Below are 22472 nucleotides of genomic sequence, written 5' to 3'. Positions count from 1 at the left end.
GTATACAACCTTAAATAGGACAGCATATTAATATGATAGATTCGTTTTTAATGAAGCCCTGTCGGTAGAGTATTACTTTGAAGCATTTTTTTCTGCATGTGACCCATTTATTCAGAAACCAGCACTTTTCACTTTGGTCTAGAACTGTCCTGATAAAATCTTGGCCATTTCTAATACTCTGCTCCAAAAATTAGCAGCTGGCAATAAACAGCTGTAGTACCCTCTCGGCACTGCATCTGAAAATATACAAACATTTGTCAAATTCTACACTTTTACCTTTCTCCTCTCTTAGGAAAATCGTCACCACCTATAATAATAAGGGCACATTAACATAGCCTGGTAATGGTGCAGAAGAGTCACTCTTTGACAAACGCAGTGTAGTCTACCGCACCCCCAAAATACACACACATACATAGATACAGTCATGGCCAAAAGTATTGACACCCCTGCAATTCTGTCAGATAATATTAATTTTCTTCCTGAAAATGATTGCAAACACAAATTCTTTGGTGTTATTATCTTCATTTAATTTGTCTTAAATGAAAAAACACAAAAGAGAGTGAAGCAAAAAGCAAAACATTGATCATTTCACACAAAACTCAAAAAATGGGCCAGACAAAAGTATTGGCACCCTCAGCCTAATACTTGGTTGCACAACCTTTAGCCAAAATAACTGCGACCAACTGCTTCCGGTAACCATCAATGAGTTTCTTACACTGCTCTGCTGGAATTTTAGACCATTCTTCTTTGGCAAACTACTCCAGGTCCCTGATATTTGAAGGGTGCCTTCTCCAAACTGCCATTTTTAGATCTCTCCACAGGTGTTCTATGGGATTCAGGTCTGGACTCATTGCTGGCCACCTTAGAAGTCTCCAGTGCTTTCTCTCAAACCATTTTCTATTGCTTTTTGAAGTGTGTTTTGGGTTATTGTCCTGCTGGAAGACCCATGACCTCTGAGGTAGACCCAGCTTTCTTACACTGGGCCCTATATTATGCTGCAAAATTTGTTGGTAGTCTTCTGACTTCATAATGTCAAGCACACGGTCAAGCAGTCCAGTGCCAGAGGCAGCAAAGCAACCCCAAAACATCAGGGAACCTCCGCCATGTTTGACTGTAGGGACCGTGTACTTTTCTTCGAATGCCTCTTTTTTCTCCTGTAAACTCTATGTTGATGCTTTTGCCCTAAAAGCTCTACTTTTGTCTCATCTGACCAGAGAACATTCTTCCAAAATGTTTTAGGCTTTTTCAGGTAAGTTTTGGCAAACTCCAGCTTGGCTTTTTTTATGTCTCGGGGTAAGAAGTGGAGTCTTCCTGGGTCTCCTACCATACAGTCCCTATTCATTCAGATGCCGACGGATAGTATGGGTTGACACTGTTGTACCCTCGGACTGCAGGGCAGCTTGAACTTGTTTGGATGTTAGTGGAGGTTCTTTATCCAACATCAGCACAATCTTGCATTGAAATCTCTTGTCAATTTTTCTTTTCCGGCCACATCTAGAGAGGTTAGCCACAGTGCCATGGGCTTTAAACTTCTTGATGACACTGCGCACGGTAGACACAGGAACATTCAGGTCTTTGGAGATGGACTTGTAGCCTTGAGATTGCTCATGCTTCCTCACAATTTGGTTTCTCAAGTCCTCAGACAGTTCTTTGGTCTTCTTTCTTTTCTCCATGCTCAATGTGGTACACACAAGGACACAGGACAGAGGTTGAGTCAACTTTAATCCATGTCAACTGGCTGCAAGTTTGATTTAGTTATTGCCAACACCTGTTAGGTGCCACAGATAAGTTATAGGTGGTGTTAATTACACAAATTAGAGAAGCATCACATGATTTTTCGAACAGTGCCAATACTTTTGTCCACCCTCTTTGTTATGTTTGGTGTGGAATTATATCCAATTTGGCTTTAGGACAATTCTTTTTGTGTTTTTTCATTTAAGACAAATTAAATGAAGATAATAATACCAAAGAATTTGTGTTTGCAATCATTTTCAGGAAGAAACTGAGTATTATCTGACAGAATTGCAGGGGTGTCAATACTTTTGGCCATGACTGTACATACACACACATGTATGCACAGATACACACATACCGTTTATACACAAGATAAATCCTATAAAGAGCTAGCATAAACTACTGTACTGATATATACATAGGAATAGGGGGTTCAGTGCAAATTACATAAAAGAGCATATAGAAAAAAATGCACCAAAGAACCAGAGTATGAAAATATAAAGAAATATGATTCAGTAATTAAAATAGTACATAAAAATAAAAACTAGGGTGAAGACAGGACGCGTCAGCGTTACATACTCCAGTCACGAGCAATGTAGCAGTTAATTGTACTCTCACACCTCCACACTTTCACTTTCTGTGACTATTTAAGACCAGGGTATTGTTGTGATGCCACTCCCCCAGAAGAAGGCCAAAACGTGCGTTGGGGTGGTGGCACTGCAATAATCAGGTCATTTACTATGTTTTCTACATTCATGTCCCTAGCAGTTATTATTTACATGCTGACATTGTGATACATTATCAGGATATTAATGTGTGGCTGCTCTCTGTCTATGTACTTACTTTTACTGAAAAACTTTAATAAAGATGGGGCTACTCGGCCACTCTCTGACTTCCTGAGTTATATCTCACTATTTACTAGTCTTGTAATTTATAATATATGTATATTACCTCACCATGCTTTGTTGCGGTGCCACATTCTGGTCACTCTCTGTCGTCACCCTAGTCTTTATTTTTATGCACCATTTTCATTAATAAATTAATAAATAATATTTTTGTAATATTTTCACTTATATACACACACACACACACACACACATATTTATGCACACACACATATACTGTACACACATACATACTGTATACGCACACACACTCGCACACATACATACAGTGGCGATATACACTGGGGGAAAAAATGATTTAATCAGCCACCAATTGTGCAAGTTCTCCCACTTAAAAAGATCAGAGAGGCCTGTAATTGACATAATTGGTAGACCACAACTATGAGAGTCAAAATTGAGACAATAAATCCAGAAAATCACCTTGTCTGATTTGGTGGCTGACTAAATACTTTTTTCCCCACTGTATACACACTTACACTTCCCAGCAGTCACAGCAGGCCTTCCCCCTTCTTGGTGAACACAACAGGGAATTTCACCTCCTTTCTCATAAAGCAAGTTTCAGTACGTACCCTCTCTATTATTATATATTTACTGTATATGAATCCGTCATAGATTTACAAAATCCAATGGAATCTAAGAATTCAGGACAATATTTATAAGTGAGACTTACACAATCTACAAACTGGAAACATTGACTTTTGACTCATTGCAATTTTATAGGACCCCTCTCTAAATCACAAAGCTTACAGAGATGCATTCAAGAAAATGAAGCCCCCCAAAATTCCATTTATGCCTTTACTTTTAAAAGGTGAGTAAATTGATTGATACTAATTAAAGTTATTAATTGTGTACTACATAACTACGATACATAGTGACCACAGTCATGCAGGAGAGTTCCTCTGAGCTGATGTTGCCGTGTAGTTCTGCATTAATGTGTCAGCGCACCCAGAGGAGTACAAGCGCAATATTAAATCACACATTATCCCATGATCAGTAATACTTTCTTATGATTCTCATTTCGTGCTCATGCATAGTTTAAATTCGTGCTTGATATTTTGTAAAAATGTGTATAATTGTGTCAGCCATGTATATCATTTGTGGTTCAATTATTCCACCATCTTCACTACTAAGAAAGACAGCTGTACCCATGCTGGTTTCAATGCAAATTGCATTCTGGCTTCTGCAGCTTTGAAGCTTTACTGGAGCTCATAAGAATCCCTCATAATTAAAATTTAAAGGAAAATTTTCATGTGAATTTTCCGCTATTTATAAATGTTAAATACCTAATTTTCCTCTGACTCATCTGTCTGCCTCCACTGAAGAATGATAAGTAGATTAGACGTTATTAATATAGATTGTTTGTGTGCGTAATATTCAGCCGGCGTTTATATACACCAAACAGAATAATTTCCTCTGTCACTGCATTGGCTGTATGTATTTGTCTTGCTACATTTCCAGTTGGATCTATGATTCTGAATGTCTGTGCCATAAAAATAACAAGGGAATCTACATAGTAAGTATTTCCCTGCTAATTAACATCCATATATTCCCACTGGAAGGAAGAACACAATTTCAGAGATTATACTGTGCAAAAATGGATTTATCGGAAAATGCCCTCAATATAAGTGACGGCCCATAAAACGTTTATATGTATATCACGGTTTATTGATCAGGGACAAACCACTCTCTGTTCATTACTTTTAGATGTTACATTTATTCACGAAGGGAACAAAACCTTCTTGGACAACCTTGTCAACTTTGAAAAGCTGGTAAGTTACCTATACTATGTATACATGTGTAAAAATATCGATATATATTGCCATATATGCAATGATGCACGGATAATTATTGTAAGACGCATGGAGTGGATGATCAATCTGGAAGAGAATAACAACTTGTATTATTAAAGTTTGGAATTTTATGATCTATACAACATAGTCATTTTTCATGCCAGTATGCATCTAAAAAGTCAGATGAAGCATCTTTACAAAGCGTCTTAGTTTAAAAAGAAAAAAAACAATCTTTTTCTCTATAGATTTCCTATATAGAACATCGGAACTGTACACACAAAATGGTAGATGACATTTTTTCCCAGTTCTTTAATATTGATGGTATACCCTTGGTACTCTCGCACCCTCAGCAATCTGCTATTTAAAGGGGCCGTTTCACTGTTTACCATACACAGCTCTGCACTTTTAACAATGGCTGTTCCTAGTATTACAACTTTGACAATGTATGACTGTCAAAGGAGCGCAAAAAACACAAGGACAGGGTAGTAGTTTCTTAAGCCCACAACGCGTTTCGACAGTAACCCGTCTTCATCAGGTGGAACTGCCACCTGATGAAGACAGTTTACCGTCGAAATGTGTTGTGGGCTTAAGAAACTACTACCCTGTCCTTGTGTTCTTTGCGCTCCTTTGACCAACTTATACATTGTCCTAGCTATTATCCTCCATTGGAGGTTTACGGCTAGAGCTGCATTTGACCTCTCATATATTTAATTTACCTCATTCACCACTTTCCCGGCGCTCCCCAGTAACCGCTACTTTTACTGACTTTTAGTATTACAACTTTATCTCATACAAGTAAACATGGCTGAGCTTTAATACCAAGTACAGCTACTAAATATACGAGGCAATGTAGAGAATCAAGGGGAGATTGTGCTCACTGGAACGCTTTGGCCCCGTCTATTAAAACTGCTAACTGATGGGGGGGGGGGGGGGTCCTAAAAGTCAGCACCTCTAATAGACCATTTTTTTTTTATTTTTGTTTGTTTTTTTTTAAACAACAACATCCCTTTAAGATTTTTTGCAGGTGTTGCTTTATTTTGGTTGCAATGATGGACTAGTAATGACAATATACCTATAAACCAGAATTTTTGCCTTCTAGTCTCGTATGAAGGTTAATGTACAGACTGACCAAATGTGTACTGTACTTTGACTCCAGGCAAAATTTTGGACAAAGACACAGAAAAAACACAGTATGACAAACGTGCATAAATACTCTGTTGTAAAACATATGTAACAGTAAGCAGCAAGTGCCAGTAAAAGTTAACAAAACCAGGGTATTTAGTTGATACTTTTTTTGCAAAAAAATGTACGCTAAGCCACTCCACCACATCACGGTATACCCTTCTTGGAGCAGTCCTATCTAGTATATTTAAAACCTGATCATGTGAACAATACCTTCATGAGCAGGGTTCAGAAAGGTGCTGCCCGGTGTGGGCTCGCTGGGCAAAATTATTTTTATGTGCATGTCCCAAAAGAGAGAGGCGGGGATCTCCCAAAGCTTACATAAGCAAGAAATCAATAGATTCAGAACACATGACACATGCACAAAAATTGAACAGGTCAGTAAGACCCTGTTCACACCAGCCAAGAACTAAGACACAGAAAAAACACACAGTATGACAAACGTGCATAAGTACTCCATTGATTTCTTGCTTATGCAAGCTTTGGGAGATCCCTGCCTCTCTCTTTAGGGACATGTACATAAAAAGCCATTTTGCCCAGTGAGCCCACAGCGGGCAGCACATTTCTGAACCCTGCTCATGAAGGTATTGTTCACATGATCAGGTTTTAAATATACTAGATAGGACTGCTCCGAGAAGGGTATACCGTGACGTGTTGGAGTGGCTTAGCGTACATTTTTTTGCAAAAAAAGTATCAACTAAATACCCTGGTTATGTTAACATCTTTTACTGGCACTTGCTGCTTACTGTTACGTAGTCCTTGGGTGGTGTGAACAGGGTCTTACTGACCTGTTCATTTTTTGTGCATGTGTTCTGAAAATTTTGGACAAGCAATATTGATGTTGCTTTAATTAAATATAATTTAATATACTTTTCCGTAAAGGTGAATAGATGGCAGAATTCTCCCTTGGTTGGTTCGGTTGCCAAGTCATCCATTTAATACCAGATCACATGAAATATTCTTCCTGCGTGACTGAGGGGCAGGATGTCTTTATGCTGTTGCTGCAAATATCCATTCCAGCCCTGTCGCCTGTGGGTTTTATATTTTTGCTTAATAAGGGACGTCCTAGAAATTTGTCAGTGTATTAAAACTATTTAGACTTTTAAGCCCTTAAGGTTCTTCAGTGTGTCAGACGCGTCTTATGAGTGTTTCCTGATACGTAGAATAGAAAACATGGGTGGAACGTGTACGTACTGTATGGAAAAAAGTCCATATTTGTACATAGCAGCACAACTTATATTTAAAGCAATGCAAATAGTTTGTTGAGTTGTAAATATAGAAATGTATAATGTTATTCTCTAAACATAGAATTACATATCTATATTAATATGAATGATGGTGCGTGAAGCTATCTGGTCCACATGATGTATAGAGGCTATATATACCTGGTATATAGAGGGTTTCTTAAAGAGAACCTGTCACCAGGTCAAAATTTGGCAGATTTTCCTTTTAATTTTATTCCCATTGATCGTCCGAGTATTCTTTTTTTTTTTTTTTTTTGCTTTGTTTTTATTTTAAACCAGAATCCTGCCTTAGAGAATTGGGCTTCATTACTTATTTATAATTTTTATGGTTTTTATCAAAGGGACGGTGTTCAAAGGATCCTCTAGGGCCGGGTCTTTAGTCCCATGTGTATTAAACGGGCCTCATGGTAAAACAAACAAACAAAAACATAAGAATTAGTACTCAATAACAAGGCCCATATCTCTGGAATGGTATGGCAAATTTAAAAAAAACAAAAAAACGGAATACTCTGAAGTACCAGGAATAAAATAAGTGCAACGATGGGTCAACTTTGACCTGATGACAGGTGATTTTTAAGCACAGACCTCCATACCCACCCATTAGTGAAGTCCATAAGGATACATGTTCTTGCCGTGAAACAAACCTTTTAAATGAGGCTGAGTTTTAATACTGCATCTGCCCCGTGGACATGAGTGCCACTGATTCTTTAAGAAGGCATCCATGTTTTTTCTATTTTCATACAATCCCTCAAATGACAATTTTAATTCTGGTATTTTTGGATGTGACAATTAGTCTTAGAGATGTTTTGTGTTTGGTAATTAGTATATAGAGAGAGGAGATTGAATGTGGCCTCTGTTCAAATCCATGGATTGTTTTATTATCCTTATTAAATGTGTGCAGACTCAGCAATCTGTCATGGAAGCTTTTACATATTTATAGATTTAGCGGCGGCGATTGGTGTTGGCCGTCCTGGATGCTCCGTCACAGCGGCGGATGGAGTTCTAACACAAGGCTGTGTCTTTCATCTCGCCCATAATCTCACAGACCTTGGCACATTTTGAAATAAAAAAAAAGCTTTCTTATATTTCGGTGTTACTGGGTAGAGCACATTAGCGTATTTTTAGCTGTGATTGTAGATCAGTTTGTTAAAATGTCTCAGCAGACCGTTGCTGTGATGTGGCTCATTAGTTTGTCTGAACCCCCTTGTGTTTTCCATGGAAAAAAATCCACTTTGTGTTGTTCTCCTTCTGGGCTCAGTGGAAGAGCCTGGAAGATTGATAATCAGGGAATCATTTCCTGCATTGTGGCGCTTCCTATTGTTTTGGTATTCAGAAGCAGTAAACAGACCACGTGCAAGACAGGTCTCCTGATCTCATCGGAGGGGACAAAAACACGTTGTCAACATGTTGTAAACTGCATCGACCCCAGAGGTCTCTGATTGTGTTCTGTTTTTATACATCGTGTTCATTGTTTTGATTCTGCTGTAGTAGCAGCTTTGATACAAAGCAGGAAGAAAATTGACATTTTGAGTGGTGTACACATAGGATCTCAGGTCCAGATGTGGGCAAAACAAAAAAAAAGTTCAACCATTTGATGGTTTGTTTTTTTTTCGCCATTGGCTGCACTGTATTGTGTGTGATACAGTGTGATTATTCACTCCTGCCTTCTGATCTCACTAAAAATTGTCCTCAAATAATGAGAGATAAAAATGAATACTATTCTTTTTAGTCTGTTATCTTGAGTTTGGAGAATTTTAAAGCTTACCTGTCTTGAATGATGTGTAGCTTTTCAGAATAATTGTGTGTACATGAGGTATGACACTATTGCTGGCCATTATGACTTCTGTCCAGTATTTGTTCCCAGTTTTCTCCTCCATCTCTAATTTTGAGTTGTTTCTGGCCTAAAATGTGTTATGTCTTCCACACAGAGATGCTTTTTTAATCTGTAGCATACAGAGAAAAGCCGTAGCTTGGAATACATTATGTGGCAGTACTATGTTGTGCGGCTGTGAATCCAGCACTTAAATAAAATATATTTGCTGAAAGCTGCTTCACAATCTCCCTATCTTTCACTGTTCTGAGTGCTCCTTGCCCTCTGCCATTTCCGCATCATATATGATGATGTGACACCTGACTGCGCTGACAGTTCGTCTTGCTTTGATCAGGAGAGATTTGAGCTGGTGTCATTCTATGTTACTGGAAAAGTTATGGCTCTCAGAAGAAAGGCAAGAAAAAGAAATATTTGTAGACTTAGTAGTCCAGTAAGTGGTCCTACTAGTCATTGACCACTGTATGTGCAGTCAGGATGAGCATAGTCTAAATGATACAATTACTAGTTATATACCGTACATTTCTGGGAAAAGTTCAGTATATCAGTTTGGTAATCTCCTCGAGCTCTAAGAAATAACATGCTGCCCCACATTGGACACCATTTTTTTACATGACTGGTTCCTTTGAGTATTTAGGGACATATTTCTGTACAGGGCTTATCATGTTACCAATCTATATGGCACATCGACCACCTCTCCACCTGGAATGGGGAGTAGTTGCCCCTGGTGTTAGAATCAGTGGAGGTCCCATTATTTGAGCTTATTACTTGGCATATCCTATCCCCCAAAAATGTTTATAGTGGGGAAAAAAAGGACTAAAATTTGACAAGGTGTGAAGTATACATCCCGCAAACCTCACTATTGCCTTCCTTATACAACCTAGGCCCCTAGATGAAGGTCATTTTTAATATCTGATGAAGGGCAAGATCGCATTGCCTGTCCAACATGACAGGGTGGAATGTGGACAAATGGTAATAAATAGGCTAAAGGGATAGCAAATGGAGCACCCTATACTGCGTGTTATGTATAGGATTTACATGGAGCACAGTGCGTCGTACTCCAAGTATTGCTCCACGTCTACATCTGTGTGGTCCAGATAAAACGTCACCAGGCTGTGCAGGAGCGAGGACAACTAAATTCCTTATTAAACGAGCCCTGCTGTCTCTGATCATTGATTTCTGAGATCTATAAACCATAGATCTGCCCTGTCATAGTGGGAATGGTAGACCGGATCTGCTAATCCGAAAATCTAAATCGTGCTTGACTTCTGAGTTCTACAAAGAAAACTTAATTTGTTGAAAGATTGTAATAATTATGGTAATTTCTAAGCCAAGTATTTTCTTCTTAAGTGACTGTGCTGTGCTAATCCCTCCAAAAACAGAAAATCACATTTATTTGAAGAACTTTGGAATAGACGGCAGACGAGGGATTTATATTAAGTGTAGATCTGCATATTAATGGCCTGACAGATTTTGGTAAATTGTACTTGACAGTACTTTTGTCTCTCTTATATTTTTTTACAGCACATGATAGCCGACACTGTGAGATCGCTGAGATATTGTCGGAATAACCAGTTTGGTAAGTGACGTTGATACAATATCAAAGCAAGCTGTGTTATGTATTGACTTCGACTAGGATTACAACACATTTGTGATGTACATTTTGTATGTACTCCAGGAAATGCTGTGTTCACATCTGTTAGATTTACATATTTCTGCTCTGTCGTAGGGTCAGTAATATGAAAAGTAACAGAAGTGCCCGATCCTAATGGTGCTGACTTTACTGTAAAAAATAGAACAATGTTATGTAATTTTTTTTGACATTTTTGACACAATCTAAAACAAACACTTCAAAATGAAACCCAGCCTATAGATGTCTATAGGGTTACCATAGCCAAATGAAGGCCACGTGGATTACTGTATATAAATAGCTTCCTAAAATTCCTCTACGTGTTCACTAGTATTAAGCTTTTGAGTGACAGGCTTGTCCATTGTAATAAAAGGAAACCAGAAAACTCTAATTCTAGCTTAGTTTATGAAACTATACTCCAATATGGATCATTACTTATGAGGGGCTTCATTCACATTTGTAGATGTTATGAATGGGAAACCGAGGAGGAAAAAAAGACAACAAGCTAAAGGGGGTTTTACACTAAGCGATATCGCTAGCAATATCGCTAAAACGTCACTGGTTTTGTGACGTTAAAGCGATATTGCTAGCAATATCGCTATGTGTGATACTTACCAGCGACCGCCTCCCCCGCTGCTCATCGCTGATCGCGCGAGAATGTCCGGCTCCATTTCTCGTCGGGCGCTTCCTGCTGGGGCTTCCTGCTGTGACGACGAGCGACGCGTGGAGGCGGGCGGGAGGACGTCTTCATCGCTGTGTGTGAAAGGTAAGTATCGTGCGCTGCGTCGCTGCTGCATCGCTGTGAGATCTTTCTGTATGAAAGCTCACTAGCGATCATTTAGCGATGCACCAGCGATCCTGACCGGGTCGGATCGCTGGTCGGATCGCTAGTGCATCGCTAAATGTAAAAGGGCCTTAAGTCTCAGAAAACCAGGGAAGTTGGTAACTATGCAGATTGCAGATCCCTGATCTTACCCGCACAACTAGCAGCAGTCGTGGAGCGTTCCTACGTTGGTCCTAGATGCCTCGTCACAACCGGAGAACTACATAAGCCTAAAGCAGGAAAAGAGGAAAACTAACTGCCCCAGAGCAGACCCCAAAGGATAGACAGCCCCCCACATGTATTAACTGTGAAACAAGATGAAAATACAAACAAAGGCAGGAAAATAGGCTGAGCAAACGATGGGGCCCGGCTAACTAAAAAGGACAAAAAAGGAAAGCCACTGTCTGCAATCTGCCCCAAAAAACCTACAAAAATATTGTCCAACACTTCTGATAGCAAAATTAACCCTGAGGTCACTAGACTTCTAAACCTATATCAGCACTCTGAAATATTCTGAGACAGAGCAAAAATGAGACCAATCTAATAAGGGGCAAAAAGCAGATTGGCAAATACTGATTAATAGGAATGGAATTTCAGCATAGCTCCAGCAGGGGCAGGCTGATTACACAAAAAACTGAATTGACCAACAAGCACAAGTGTGAACATTAGCAAAAAACAAACTTAACTTGAGAAGACTGGAAGAGAGCTGAAGTCCAGGACCTGAGAAGCAGACTGAATCACCAGCACCCGGAGGGGGTGTCGGCTGTCTTATATCCAGTCTGATACTCCAGAGATCCAATCGTTATCTTCCTTATCAGGTGGCAGATCACTACCACTTAAACCAACCGCACTACCTCCTGTCACCATCAGAGGGAGAACGGAAAGGGAACTCTCAACTGGTGGAGCAAAAATGAGTTCATGACATGAAGATATTTAAACTAAGTGCTTATCATGAATATGGCCTTGTAACCCTGACAAATCAAATCTCCTGCTTTTGCACTGATGAGGGGCAAACAGCCCGAAACATGAGTCTGTAAATTGAGTTTCTGGTTTTGCTTCTTATCCTAAGTCTTTTAAAGGGAATCTGTCAGCAGTATTTCACCCCTTAAAGCTATTTATATATTCATGTAGTTGTTTTAAAGACAAGTACAGCAATACATTCATGTGGCCAGTCTTTTCCTGTGCTACTGAGAAATCAGGTATGGAAAAGGGGCTAAAGAGCTATTTGTAGATACATCTCTATTCCCTGTCCATAACCGCCTCCTTCTGCTTGAGTAACAACCTCTATGCTGTGTGACTTCAGGCAAAGGTGCCATCAGTCAAGGAGGAGGATGAGGTGTTGGGCGGAGAATAGAGCTGGAGTGACGGAGGCTTCAAATCTTTAGCACCATTTGCATTTCAATTCAAATGCTGATTTTTCTGGGCATGTAAATAATTTGCTAAATTTGTCTTGGAAAGTGCTACATATATGGTACATATAGCTCGTTTGTGTGGTGAAATAAATCCTGCTGATAAATTCCCTTTAACTTAACCCTTCACGATCTTGGACGTATATTTACGTCAAAGGTCGTGTTTCTGACTTTGATGTGGTCTCACAAGTCAATATCTTTCCCCACTCTTAATGGCTGTCAAATTCCGCTGTCAATCACCGACAGCGGGATTTAACATGCAAAGGCTGGAAGCACGTCATTGATCTCGCTCTATTGGCACCCCTATCACCTGGTCATGTGGTGTCGTGACAGCCGGGGGTCTGCTGATGACCTGTATACCTGCCTTTGTGATTCTTCTGTACATGCCTATGGCCGGCGTTCATAAGAGATTGTCATTTCTGCTATATCTAGCAGTGCTACAGCACAAGTGATTGTACGATTGTAGCTAGGGAACTATTGAAATCAGTAAAAAGTGTGTAAAAAATAAAAAAAAATTGCAACTTTGAAAATAAAACAATGGGAAAAATATATACATATTTTGTATCTCTGCGTTCAGAAATACACGATCTATCAAAATTTTAAAACCATGTGATCGGTAAACAAGAACAAAATCAAAACGCCAGAATTAGGTCCTGCAACATTGCTATAAAATGCAATAACGGGCGATCAAAAGATCATATCTTCTCCAAAATGGTATCAATAAAAACGGCTGCTCAAGACTCAAAAAATAAACCCTCAACCAGCCCCAGATCCCAAAAAATGAAAATACTATGGGTTCTCAGTAAAATGGCGACATAAGCAATTTTTTTTTTTCTTACAAATTTCTGAATTTGTTTTCACCACTTAAATTAAAAAAAAACAAAAAAAAAAACCGACGCATTTGGTATCCGCGTACTTGTACTGACCTAGGGAATCCTATTTCCCCATCAGTTTTACCATATAGTGAGCATGATAAATAAAAAAAAAAAACAATTGTGGAATTGAACTTTTTTTGCAATTTCACTACACTTGGATTTTTTTTTTCATGTTTTCTTCCAGTACACTATATTGTAAAATCAACGACGTCAGTCAAAAGTAGAACTTGTCCAGGAAAAAACAAGCCCTTGTACGGCCATATTGACAGAAAAGTAAAAATGTTATGGCACTTGGAAGGAAGGGAGGAAAAAACGAAAGCGTAAAAACTGAAAATTGGAAAGGGGTTAAAGAGTCGCGATAGACTGCTACTCCAAATAGGTAGCCACGGGGCTCCTGTCCTCTTCCCTGAAGAGACTATTTGCATAGTTAAATTTCCTCGGGACTGTCGCCAGTGAGCTCACAATCGATGTTCCCTATTAGTATGTCTTGGATATAGCAGTGGTTAATCAAGTAATAATACTTAATAGAAGGAATTTGGTGGAATAAAGTGCTGAGCCACGCTCTAGACCAGTGGTTCCCAAGCTCCAGTCCTCGTGGACCCCAACAGGTCATGTTTTCAGGATTTCCATAGTGTTACACGTGAGAGAATTCCTGATGCCTTGATGATACTTCCATCACCTGTGAAATACTAAGGAAATCCTGAAAACATGACATGTTGGGGTCCGTGAGGACTGGAGTTTGGGAACCACTGCTCTAGACCTGCTCCGCTTGGTGAGATCAGCTCTATCATTAGAATTTTTATCAGTAGGTTTAATCTTACAAAGTACAAAAAAGAGCACAAAATAATACCTAGATTGGAGTTTCATCCTCTAAAGTAGGACATCGCAGATCTCTGGCTTCAGGGACATTGTATGTAGAGAGGACAGCGAGTGAAGATAGCAGGCCTGGAGGCATAATCTCACCAATGTGAATTTTATGAAGACATTAGACTAATTTTCCAGCTCCTCCTAAGACCTTGTTGACTATTTCAGTACCCGAGGGATAGTCACAATCTTTATCCACTCTGGGTATGTGGGAAAATGTGTTAAAAAGCACTTATCCAGACCGGCAGCCCCAGCAAAGAAGGCAAATGACCTCCAGGCCTGATGCATATTATGTATTTGATTATGTGCAGAACAGGACGCAGAAGTCAGCGAGATGGAAACAGTGTGGGCTGAATGTGCCGAGCTCAGATCATTTACATGCCAGCAGAAGAGAAGCATTTTATTCTCCACTAAAGCCCCAAAAGTCAGTAATCGCCCCTTAGCAATCCCCTTGCAAATATTTTATTTAGTTGATCCTCTTTTAAAAACAAAAAAGTAATTAAAGAGCTGAATGCATTTTAGCAGGATGGCAGTCATGCTGTAAATTGCTAAATTCCTAAAACCACTTCCCCCTGAAGACAAAGACTGTGGGGTTATCGGAGCCGTTTCAAGCCGGCAGAAAAACGCATTTCCTTTCAGTGGCTAAGTATCATAGTAGACGAGAAAACTTCATAGCATTGTATTAAGACAACCAGAAGAAGGATGCTGACTTAAAATGAAGGGGATTTCTAATTTCCCAGCCTTCCCATGTCTATTAGACTATAATAATCAGAAATGACGCTCCGTGAATGACTAGACCCCCTTCGGCTCTAACTGGAGATGTCCTCTCCATGTTTAAGTGTCGTGATGGTCTCCTATTAATTCACTGATGTTATGACCGCATTTTATGTGGTCATTATACCAAGGAGGGCTCTTATGGTACTTGCATTAGTTAAAGTGCTCCCCGCCCTCCAACATTTGGGTTTAGAGTGTGCATTTTTACTCGGGCCGTCGCTATAAGGGTATGTGCACACGTTGCGGATTTTGATGCGTTTTCTGTCACATAAAAAAATCTCTCTCTCGGAATCCGCATCAATTCCGCAGGAAAACCGCAACGTCTGCACATACCCTAAAATACATTATTTGTTATATTTTTCCTGACTTTTATTATAACTCGTATTTTTTTTTTTCTCCTGCAGCCAATGACCTTCCCCATAAAGAGCACCAGGAGGCAAAGTTCTATACAAATCACTTGCTTGTGATTGACAACCAGCAGACTCTCTTCGAGCTATCGCACAGGATAGAGCCGCGGGTGTAGACACTGCCCAGCAGCCTGGACTGATGAATGACCGCTGATGCCAAGCATGTAGCTTTACCAGGAGGATATTTTTACTGAGTTTTATCAGTAGGGGACAGAAACCCATATGTGAGCATGGAAGTGATGGAGCAGCCCTCGTATCTTTCTAAGAAAAAAAAAAAAGAGGACACTTCTAGAAATTGTTTTCATTGTTTCCACATTAACTAAGAACATACAACACAAAAGCGTCTTTTTTTTTTTTTTTTTAGAATTTGTACCCGTGTCTTTACAGCTGGTGTTGTTTGCTCCTTGTGGGTGGATACAACTAGTACCAGGGCATCAGCGTCCATACACCCACAGCTTCTCCCGATACGCCACACTTGTGTTTCAGCTAGATGTCTTTATGCATGTCCCGCATTACTTACACAAAATGCACAGCGTCTTTCCTAACGGCTCATCAGTGGCACTAACCCCCCAAAATCTGCAGTTTTAATGTATTTGCTAAAGAATACAGTGTAACATGGCAGAGAAGGGGAGATGACATGGCAGCAGCGTGATTACATTATCAATCTGGCAGAAGCTCATCAAGCTGCATTTATTAATATACTTAATAGCTGCAGGGGCAGAGGAGAAATGGAGGGCAGCGATGCCATCAGAACAACATTTAGGAAGCGGTTTTTCATGGCTGGTCACTAATAGGATGGTGGATGGAAGTAACAGGACCTGGATTAGCCCCAGTTTAATTCTGCATTTTTTGATCTGTTCTGTAAGGTATTTAGCGTCCCATTTTCTCATTTTTTACTGCCAGTTTGATAGCGCTGGATAGTGCCGGTCCTGTCAAGATTTCAGTCTTTCACCAAAATGTGGAAAATACATTTCTAATTTAGTCATTAGAAAAATCCTTCCGGTCAGTGTGAGACTCTGTATAAGGTGAGATTTTTTTCGAATCGTCGCATTTTACATCCGATTGTAAAAGTGACCTGATGATAACTTTCCTTTCCAAAAAAGAGACCAGATTAATATGTCAATGATCATTAAGTGCCAGGATTACAGAAGAGATCAGGGGGGGATGGGACATGGGGCCGCTCCTGGGGCTGACTTGATATTTTTAAAAAAAAAAAAAATTGTGGAAATAGCCTATTTCATGATTTACTGAGCATGAAATAAAACAAGCTGTAATGAGTTTCTAAGTATTAATAGAGAGAGAATGGCATTTTCCTACTAAGTTATTCTGCCTGCAGCTATTTATGAAGCTCTATTTTTCTGTGGCTGAGCTGTATTATTTGTACATAGGATAACACAGGACATTGGGGAGGGGACGGCACAGAGCAATGCTCTTATCATTTGCTTATATAGCACCACCTACATTAGTTACAGACCCAGTGTAATCCTTCTGTGGTAGAATAGACTGCAGCCTGTGTGCCATGATGGACTCCTCACAGATAAGGGACCCGGCCAAACACTGGCCGAGCAGAATATCACATTAGCTCAATATAAGGGATCGTATGCGTCCAACTCATTACACGGTCATATAGATAGGCCGGGGTCACAGCAGTGTATGGCATCCTATGCGATATGCTCCAATCCTCTCGCAGGAGAGAATCACAGCACAGGTGCGGAGGAGACGGGGAAAGTAATTTCTCCATCTCCTCTGCTGCAGGCGTCCGCGGGAATCGCACTGCACTCGGGTGATATCCGAGTGCAGTGCGATGGTTCACATGCACCATTGACTTGTCCGGGTGCGTGCGATCCGATTCTCAGAAGCAATCACAGCATGCTGCCGAATCGGCATGAGAAAATAACGGCAAATGTGAGCTGCCCCATAGTTTAACTTTGGGCCGAGTACAATCCCTATTTTTTTTTTTTTTATCAGATTGGACTCATCCGTTATCATCACAAGTGTGCTGAGCCCTTAGAACTCACTTTTCACAAGGACACACTCTTTACCACTTCTGTTCCTCTTTACTTAATAGTAAATCAGACTAAAACAAGAAATAGCTGTAGTGGTCCTTGTATTAAATGGTTGGCCATTTTATACTAAATTACCCACATTGCGGGGGATGTCTGTAGCCAGGGATAGATAATCAACAGGGTATCTAAGGCTGGTTTCACATTAGCGCTTTTGTGCGCAGCGCATGCGCACTGCGCACCTATGTTTAACATGACGTGCACATGGTCTTGCGCACACTTGCGTTTTCGTGCGCATGCGTTTTTTGTCTTTCGCGCCAGGCGCAACATGTTGCATTTTTTGGTCCGCCCTGTCTCGTCAAAACGCATGCGCACGTAATGCGCGAAAACAACACATTGAAGTCTATGGGAACGCATGCGTGCGCATGGTCTTGCGCACGCTTGCGTTTTTTTGCGCATGCGTTTTTGAGGTAAACAAGTCTGGAATGTGGTCTTGACAATGGAAAAAATGTCACACCTAAAAACGCATGCGCATAAAAAGTGCAAACGCATGTAAAGCGCAAGCAACGCTGCGTTTTTTTTGACGCATCACCGTACGCATGATGCTAAAAAAAGGGCGTTTGTTTTGCGTTTTTCTTTGCGTTTTTTATGCGCACGATGCGCTGCGCAAAAAAACGCTAATGTGAAACTAGCCTAAAGCTGCACTTGGGGAGATCAGTTGATCACTGCTTCAGCCTCCATGTCTTGTCTTAAATTGCCCGATTCCATAAGATTGTCATTTTATGCTCCTGGCTTAGTGAATGGAGCGCTGGAGTAAGGTGCGCCGAATTCATTGAGGCTTTTGTCTCTTTAAAGAATTAAGCACAAATTTCTACTGTGCCATGAACCATCGCTACAAGTGCGGGCGAGGCTGATGTACATTTTGTCAGAATTTACTCCACTTTGAGGCATACATTATGATGGATTCGGCAGGCGTGCTTGGTCATGCCCTGCAACCCTCAAACTAATCAAAGTTTTATAAAAGTTATCAGAAATGGCTGCAGCTGGTGAAAAATGTAATTTTTGCCTGACTTAAAATAGCGTAAACGTTTTGGGACATTTCAAGTAATTTTATGCAAAAATTGTAGATAAAACTGTTTGATGAATCGTGCCCATAATGTCAATGGCCAAGTGGCCAGTCTGCAGGAAATCACGCATGGTTTGCAGCAGCATAATTGCCTGCATGGCACAGTGCCAGCTATCCAGCATGCGGGATCGCTCCCTTATTAATAAACCCCTCAAAAGTTGTTCCTCTCCATAGTCATTCAGACCTCACTAAAGTCAGAAGGTTCAGGAATGGACGCTCCCTGCTGGCACGCTCTGCCTTACACCTCGAGTCTCATAACTATAAAGGATGATACATCCCTGCTCAATGACATGAATGCACTGACATTTCTTTACAAGGGCGGAGAATTTATATAGACTAATAACTCCACATTACATGCTTCTCAGGTTTTGTGTTTGCATGTTAGCCGGATCTCTGTAAATCTGTCTGGCATTTAAAGCAGCTTTGTCTCTAAAGTAGCCTGCTAACACCTAAGATCATTTTGAGAATACTTTGCATTCATGTCTGACAGATTCTGTGATTAGTAATACCATAAAACACCCCCTCTCTGCCCCCAATAAATGTGTTAGCAGCAGCGCAGAGTGAATGATGCCTGCTCAGTCTGTGACATTTCATGTATAGTAATAGTGCTTAGGGCGCCATCTTGTGGTGCTTCATCAGTATACCAGTTCTGACTCCATTGTTTCCGTAGTCAGAGCACCTACTCCTTTATCTGTGATGCAAATAAACAGTATTACATTGTTGTTTCTTCGACATAAGTTTACTCATCCTGATCTGTAATTGAGCAGATCGTGTTAGAATATTTCTGTGCATGCACTATATTGCCTATAAACAACTTCACTTCTACTCGCTTTCTCAGTATCTGCAATACTTCTGGCTCTATACACATCCACGTGTCTGTGCCCGCACTATTACTTATGTTCTAAGAACTAGAATGCAGTTTTGTGCTTTAAAGCTCAGTGCCCTCTCTGCCAGAGTACAGAGACGTGCAGCTTTGTCAGGGGTCATACAGCAGCTGACGTTATCATTATCTTCTTGATTTTGTAATAACTCATTTTTCTTTAAACAGAGAAAATTTGCCAAAATATAATTAATACATTGGAGAGAAATCACAATTACCGCTCCCCACACAAACTCCCAACTTCTGAGCAGCATATTGCAGTCCCATGTAAACCAGGGAAAGTCACTATCAGAATGGTTGCTCTTCTCTGTACTCCTGTGTAATGGCTGAACTATTATCATGCCATATTCTTTATCTCAAGCTTTGTTCACTCTACCGTAGCTGCTAAGTATAATGTGTGTACACATGTAAGGGACTTTAACACATGGACCCTAGAAGTGAGAATATGGACAAGTTCACACGTCCGTATGTTCAGTCCACGTGCACCCAGACCAATGGTCAGACTGTTCCGATGTGCATTTTTTAAATTTTTTTTGGACCCAATCTGTGTGTGGGAAAAAAAATGGCAGCATTCCCTACTTTCTTTCATATGTCAAATGAGACTCGCCCATTCAAGTCTATGGGTGCACAACGCCCCCCCCCCCCCAACAAATTGAATCACCATACAGCATCTGATTTTTATGAATACATTGCAATTTTTTAATGCAGGAAACTGTATGTGGTATTGTTACTTTTAATAACTGCTGTGGCATAAAATGGATGCCATACAATTTCCATAAGGATGACAATTGAGATGAAAATTGCCCCATTTTTTCAGACGAAAATAGAACTATTTTTTTGTTCGTTCATGTGAACTTAGCCTAAATGATATAGTATATCACCCAGAGATCCTCACCATGGGCCTCACTGCAAGGGTTCGTTCAGACTGGCGTTTTCTGTCTGGGTGCGTTCGGTTTTCCCAAACAGACCACACAGACTAATGCAAGTGAATGTTATAGTTGGATCGTAGTGCATACTACATTGTTACCGTTTTCAGATCACATTTCTTCCCTTTAAACCCCAAATGTCATACTGACGCCATCCTTGTGGCTTGTGTTTTTACCAGATCCGCTGCATTTATTACATAGGACGCTGTATCTGGGCTTGTACTTTTTTTTAATTAGTGATGTATAAACCGAATGCCACATAGATGTCAAAACCTGACAGATGACAATGAGTGAAGAAATGGCCTTTTTTATGGATGGAAATGACCAATTTTACATTCCCTGGACGGACATGCTACATATATAAAGTACCTGGGTATTGACTTACTCTTTTATCTCTATATGTGCCCACCTCAGAATTTTGCCATGGGATTCTTTTTTTTTTTTTTGGTACAAGAATGATGAAGTGGATGAGGCCGGCATAGTGGATAACAGCGAAACATTCAAGATGTTGAGTTGTGCTGCTGAATCTTGAAATATTTGATTTATGCTCGGTTTATTGGCAATACATGAAAGGGCGGAATATCCAAATTCTTAGATATATGGCAGCGAGCGCCATGACTGCTGTCTCCCAATGTACATATTGTAGTAAAATTACCCGCACCCTCTTCCATGTGAGAAAGCAAAGGGATAAACTGAGTTCTCGGGGTCCTGCTGTTTTTCAGGTCTGACCTGCTCTATAGTCCCGGGGAGCATGAAGCAGTGTGACTGCGGATCTCCCCAGGGACCGTTTACAGGTGGTTTTGTAATAAGTCGCTTTATCACTAATGTACAGAATCTTGTTTGTGTATTTATTAGAGCTTGTAAGCAATAATTTAAATGTATAATTGCAAAGCAATATGCGGATTTACCTTGTGTACGCTGCTGTAATTTTCTCCTGCATTTCAAATGTTTGAATTTTTTATCTCCCTTTCAAGAATAAAGTAAAAAATCTGTTACATGACTTGTCATCTCTAGCGGCTCTGTGATGACGGTGGGTTGTTCCTGCAGCAGTGAGTGGATAAATGGGAGCCTTGTACAGATCTTTACTATAGATCTGATGTCTGGCCTCACCATTAAGCCTCTCACACATGCACTTTTCTATACATATACAGTTATGCTCAAAAGTTTACATACCCTGGCAGAATTTTTGCTTTCTTGGCCTTTTTTCAGAGAATATGAATGATAACACCAAAACTTTTTCTCCACTCATGGTTAGTGGTTGGGTGAAGCCATTTATTGTCAAACTATTTTGTTTTCTCTTTTTAAATCATAATAACAACCCAAAATATCCAAATGACCCTGATCAAAAGTTCACATACCCTGGTGATTTTGGCCTGACAACATGCACAGAAGTCGACACAAATGGGTTTGAATGGCAACTAAAGGTAACATCCTCACCTGTGACATGTTTGCACAATTGTAGTCAGTGTGTGTGCATAAAAGATGAGTGCGTTTCTGCGATTCAGACAGACTCTTGCATCTTTCATCCAGCCACTGATGTTTCTGGATTGTGAGTCATGGGGAAAGCAAAAGAATTGTGAACAGATCTACGGGAAATGGTAGTTGAACTGTGTAAAACAGGAAAGGGATACAACAAGAAATCCAAGGAATTAATAATGCCCCAACATAAAAAAGGGTCCCGACACAAACACAAGGTCTCGGATAACTCATACATGGTAGAGAGATATTGTATAGGGAAGGGGAAAAGAGAGGAAACAAAAGGTAAGATGGGTCATTCAGCTACAGCTTGGGTGGACAATTAATTTTCCCAAGTGGCCACATAAGAGACCGTGACTGTGGAGGCTCGAACCAATAGGCTGAAATTAATTCTGCTCATTATTAACATATTAATTATAATTATAACTAATATAGCCTCCCATATAAAGCGTGAGCCCCCCCACAGCCTCCCATACCAGCGTGGGCCCCAACATAATCACCCATATACAGCGTAAACCCCCTCATAGCTTACCATATACAGCATGTACCACCACATGGTCTCCCATATACAGCGTGAGCATCTACAATAGCCTCCC

General features: G+C 40.2%; 1 protein-coding gene across 3 annotated transcripts in view; it reads left to right on the top strand.

Annotated features, from left to right (window-relative positions):
- RAPGEF5 (Rap guanine nucleotide exchange factor 5) overlaps positions 1 to 21395 on the top strand; it is a 384903-nt gene extending 363508 nt beyond the window's left edge. For all 3 annotated transcript variants that reach the window (XM_073581473.1, XM_073581472.1, XM_073581474.1), the window contains 4 exons: positions 3360 to 3447; positions 4344 to 4408; positions 10208 to 10262; positions 15463 to 21395. In XM_073581473.1, the coding sequence (XP_073437574.1) occupies positions 3360 to 3447; positions 4344 to 4408; positions 10208 to 10262; positions 15463 to 15581 (327 nt within the window). In that variant the 3' untranslated portion in view covers positions 15582 to 21395. The remainder of the gene's footprint in view (positions 1 to 3359; positions 3448 to 4343; positions 4409 to 10207; positions 10263 to 15462) is intronic.
- The last annotated feature ends 1077 nt before the right edge of the window (positions 21396 to 22472 follow it).

This window comes from Dendrobates tinctorius, unplaced genomic scaffold, assembly GCF_039654945.1.
Source record: "Dendrobates tinctorius isolate UK_male_01 unplaced genomic scaffold, ASM3965494v1 ptg000070l, whole genome shotgun sequence".
Classification (NCBI taxonomy): Eukaryota; Metazoa; Chordata; class Amphibia; order Anura; family Dendrobatidae; genus Dendrobates; species Dendrobates tinctorius.
The sequence above is the reverse complement of the archived record's forward strand: the minus strand, read 5'-3'. Positions and strand labels throughout refer to the sequence as shown.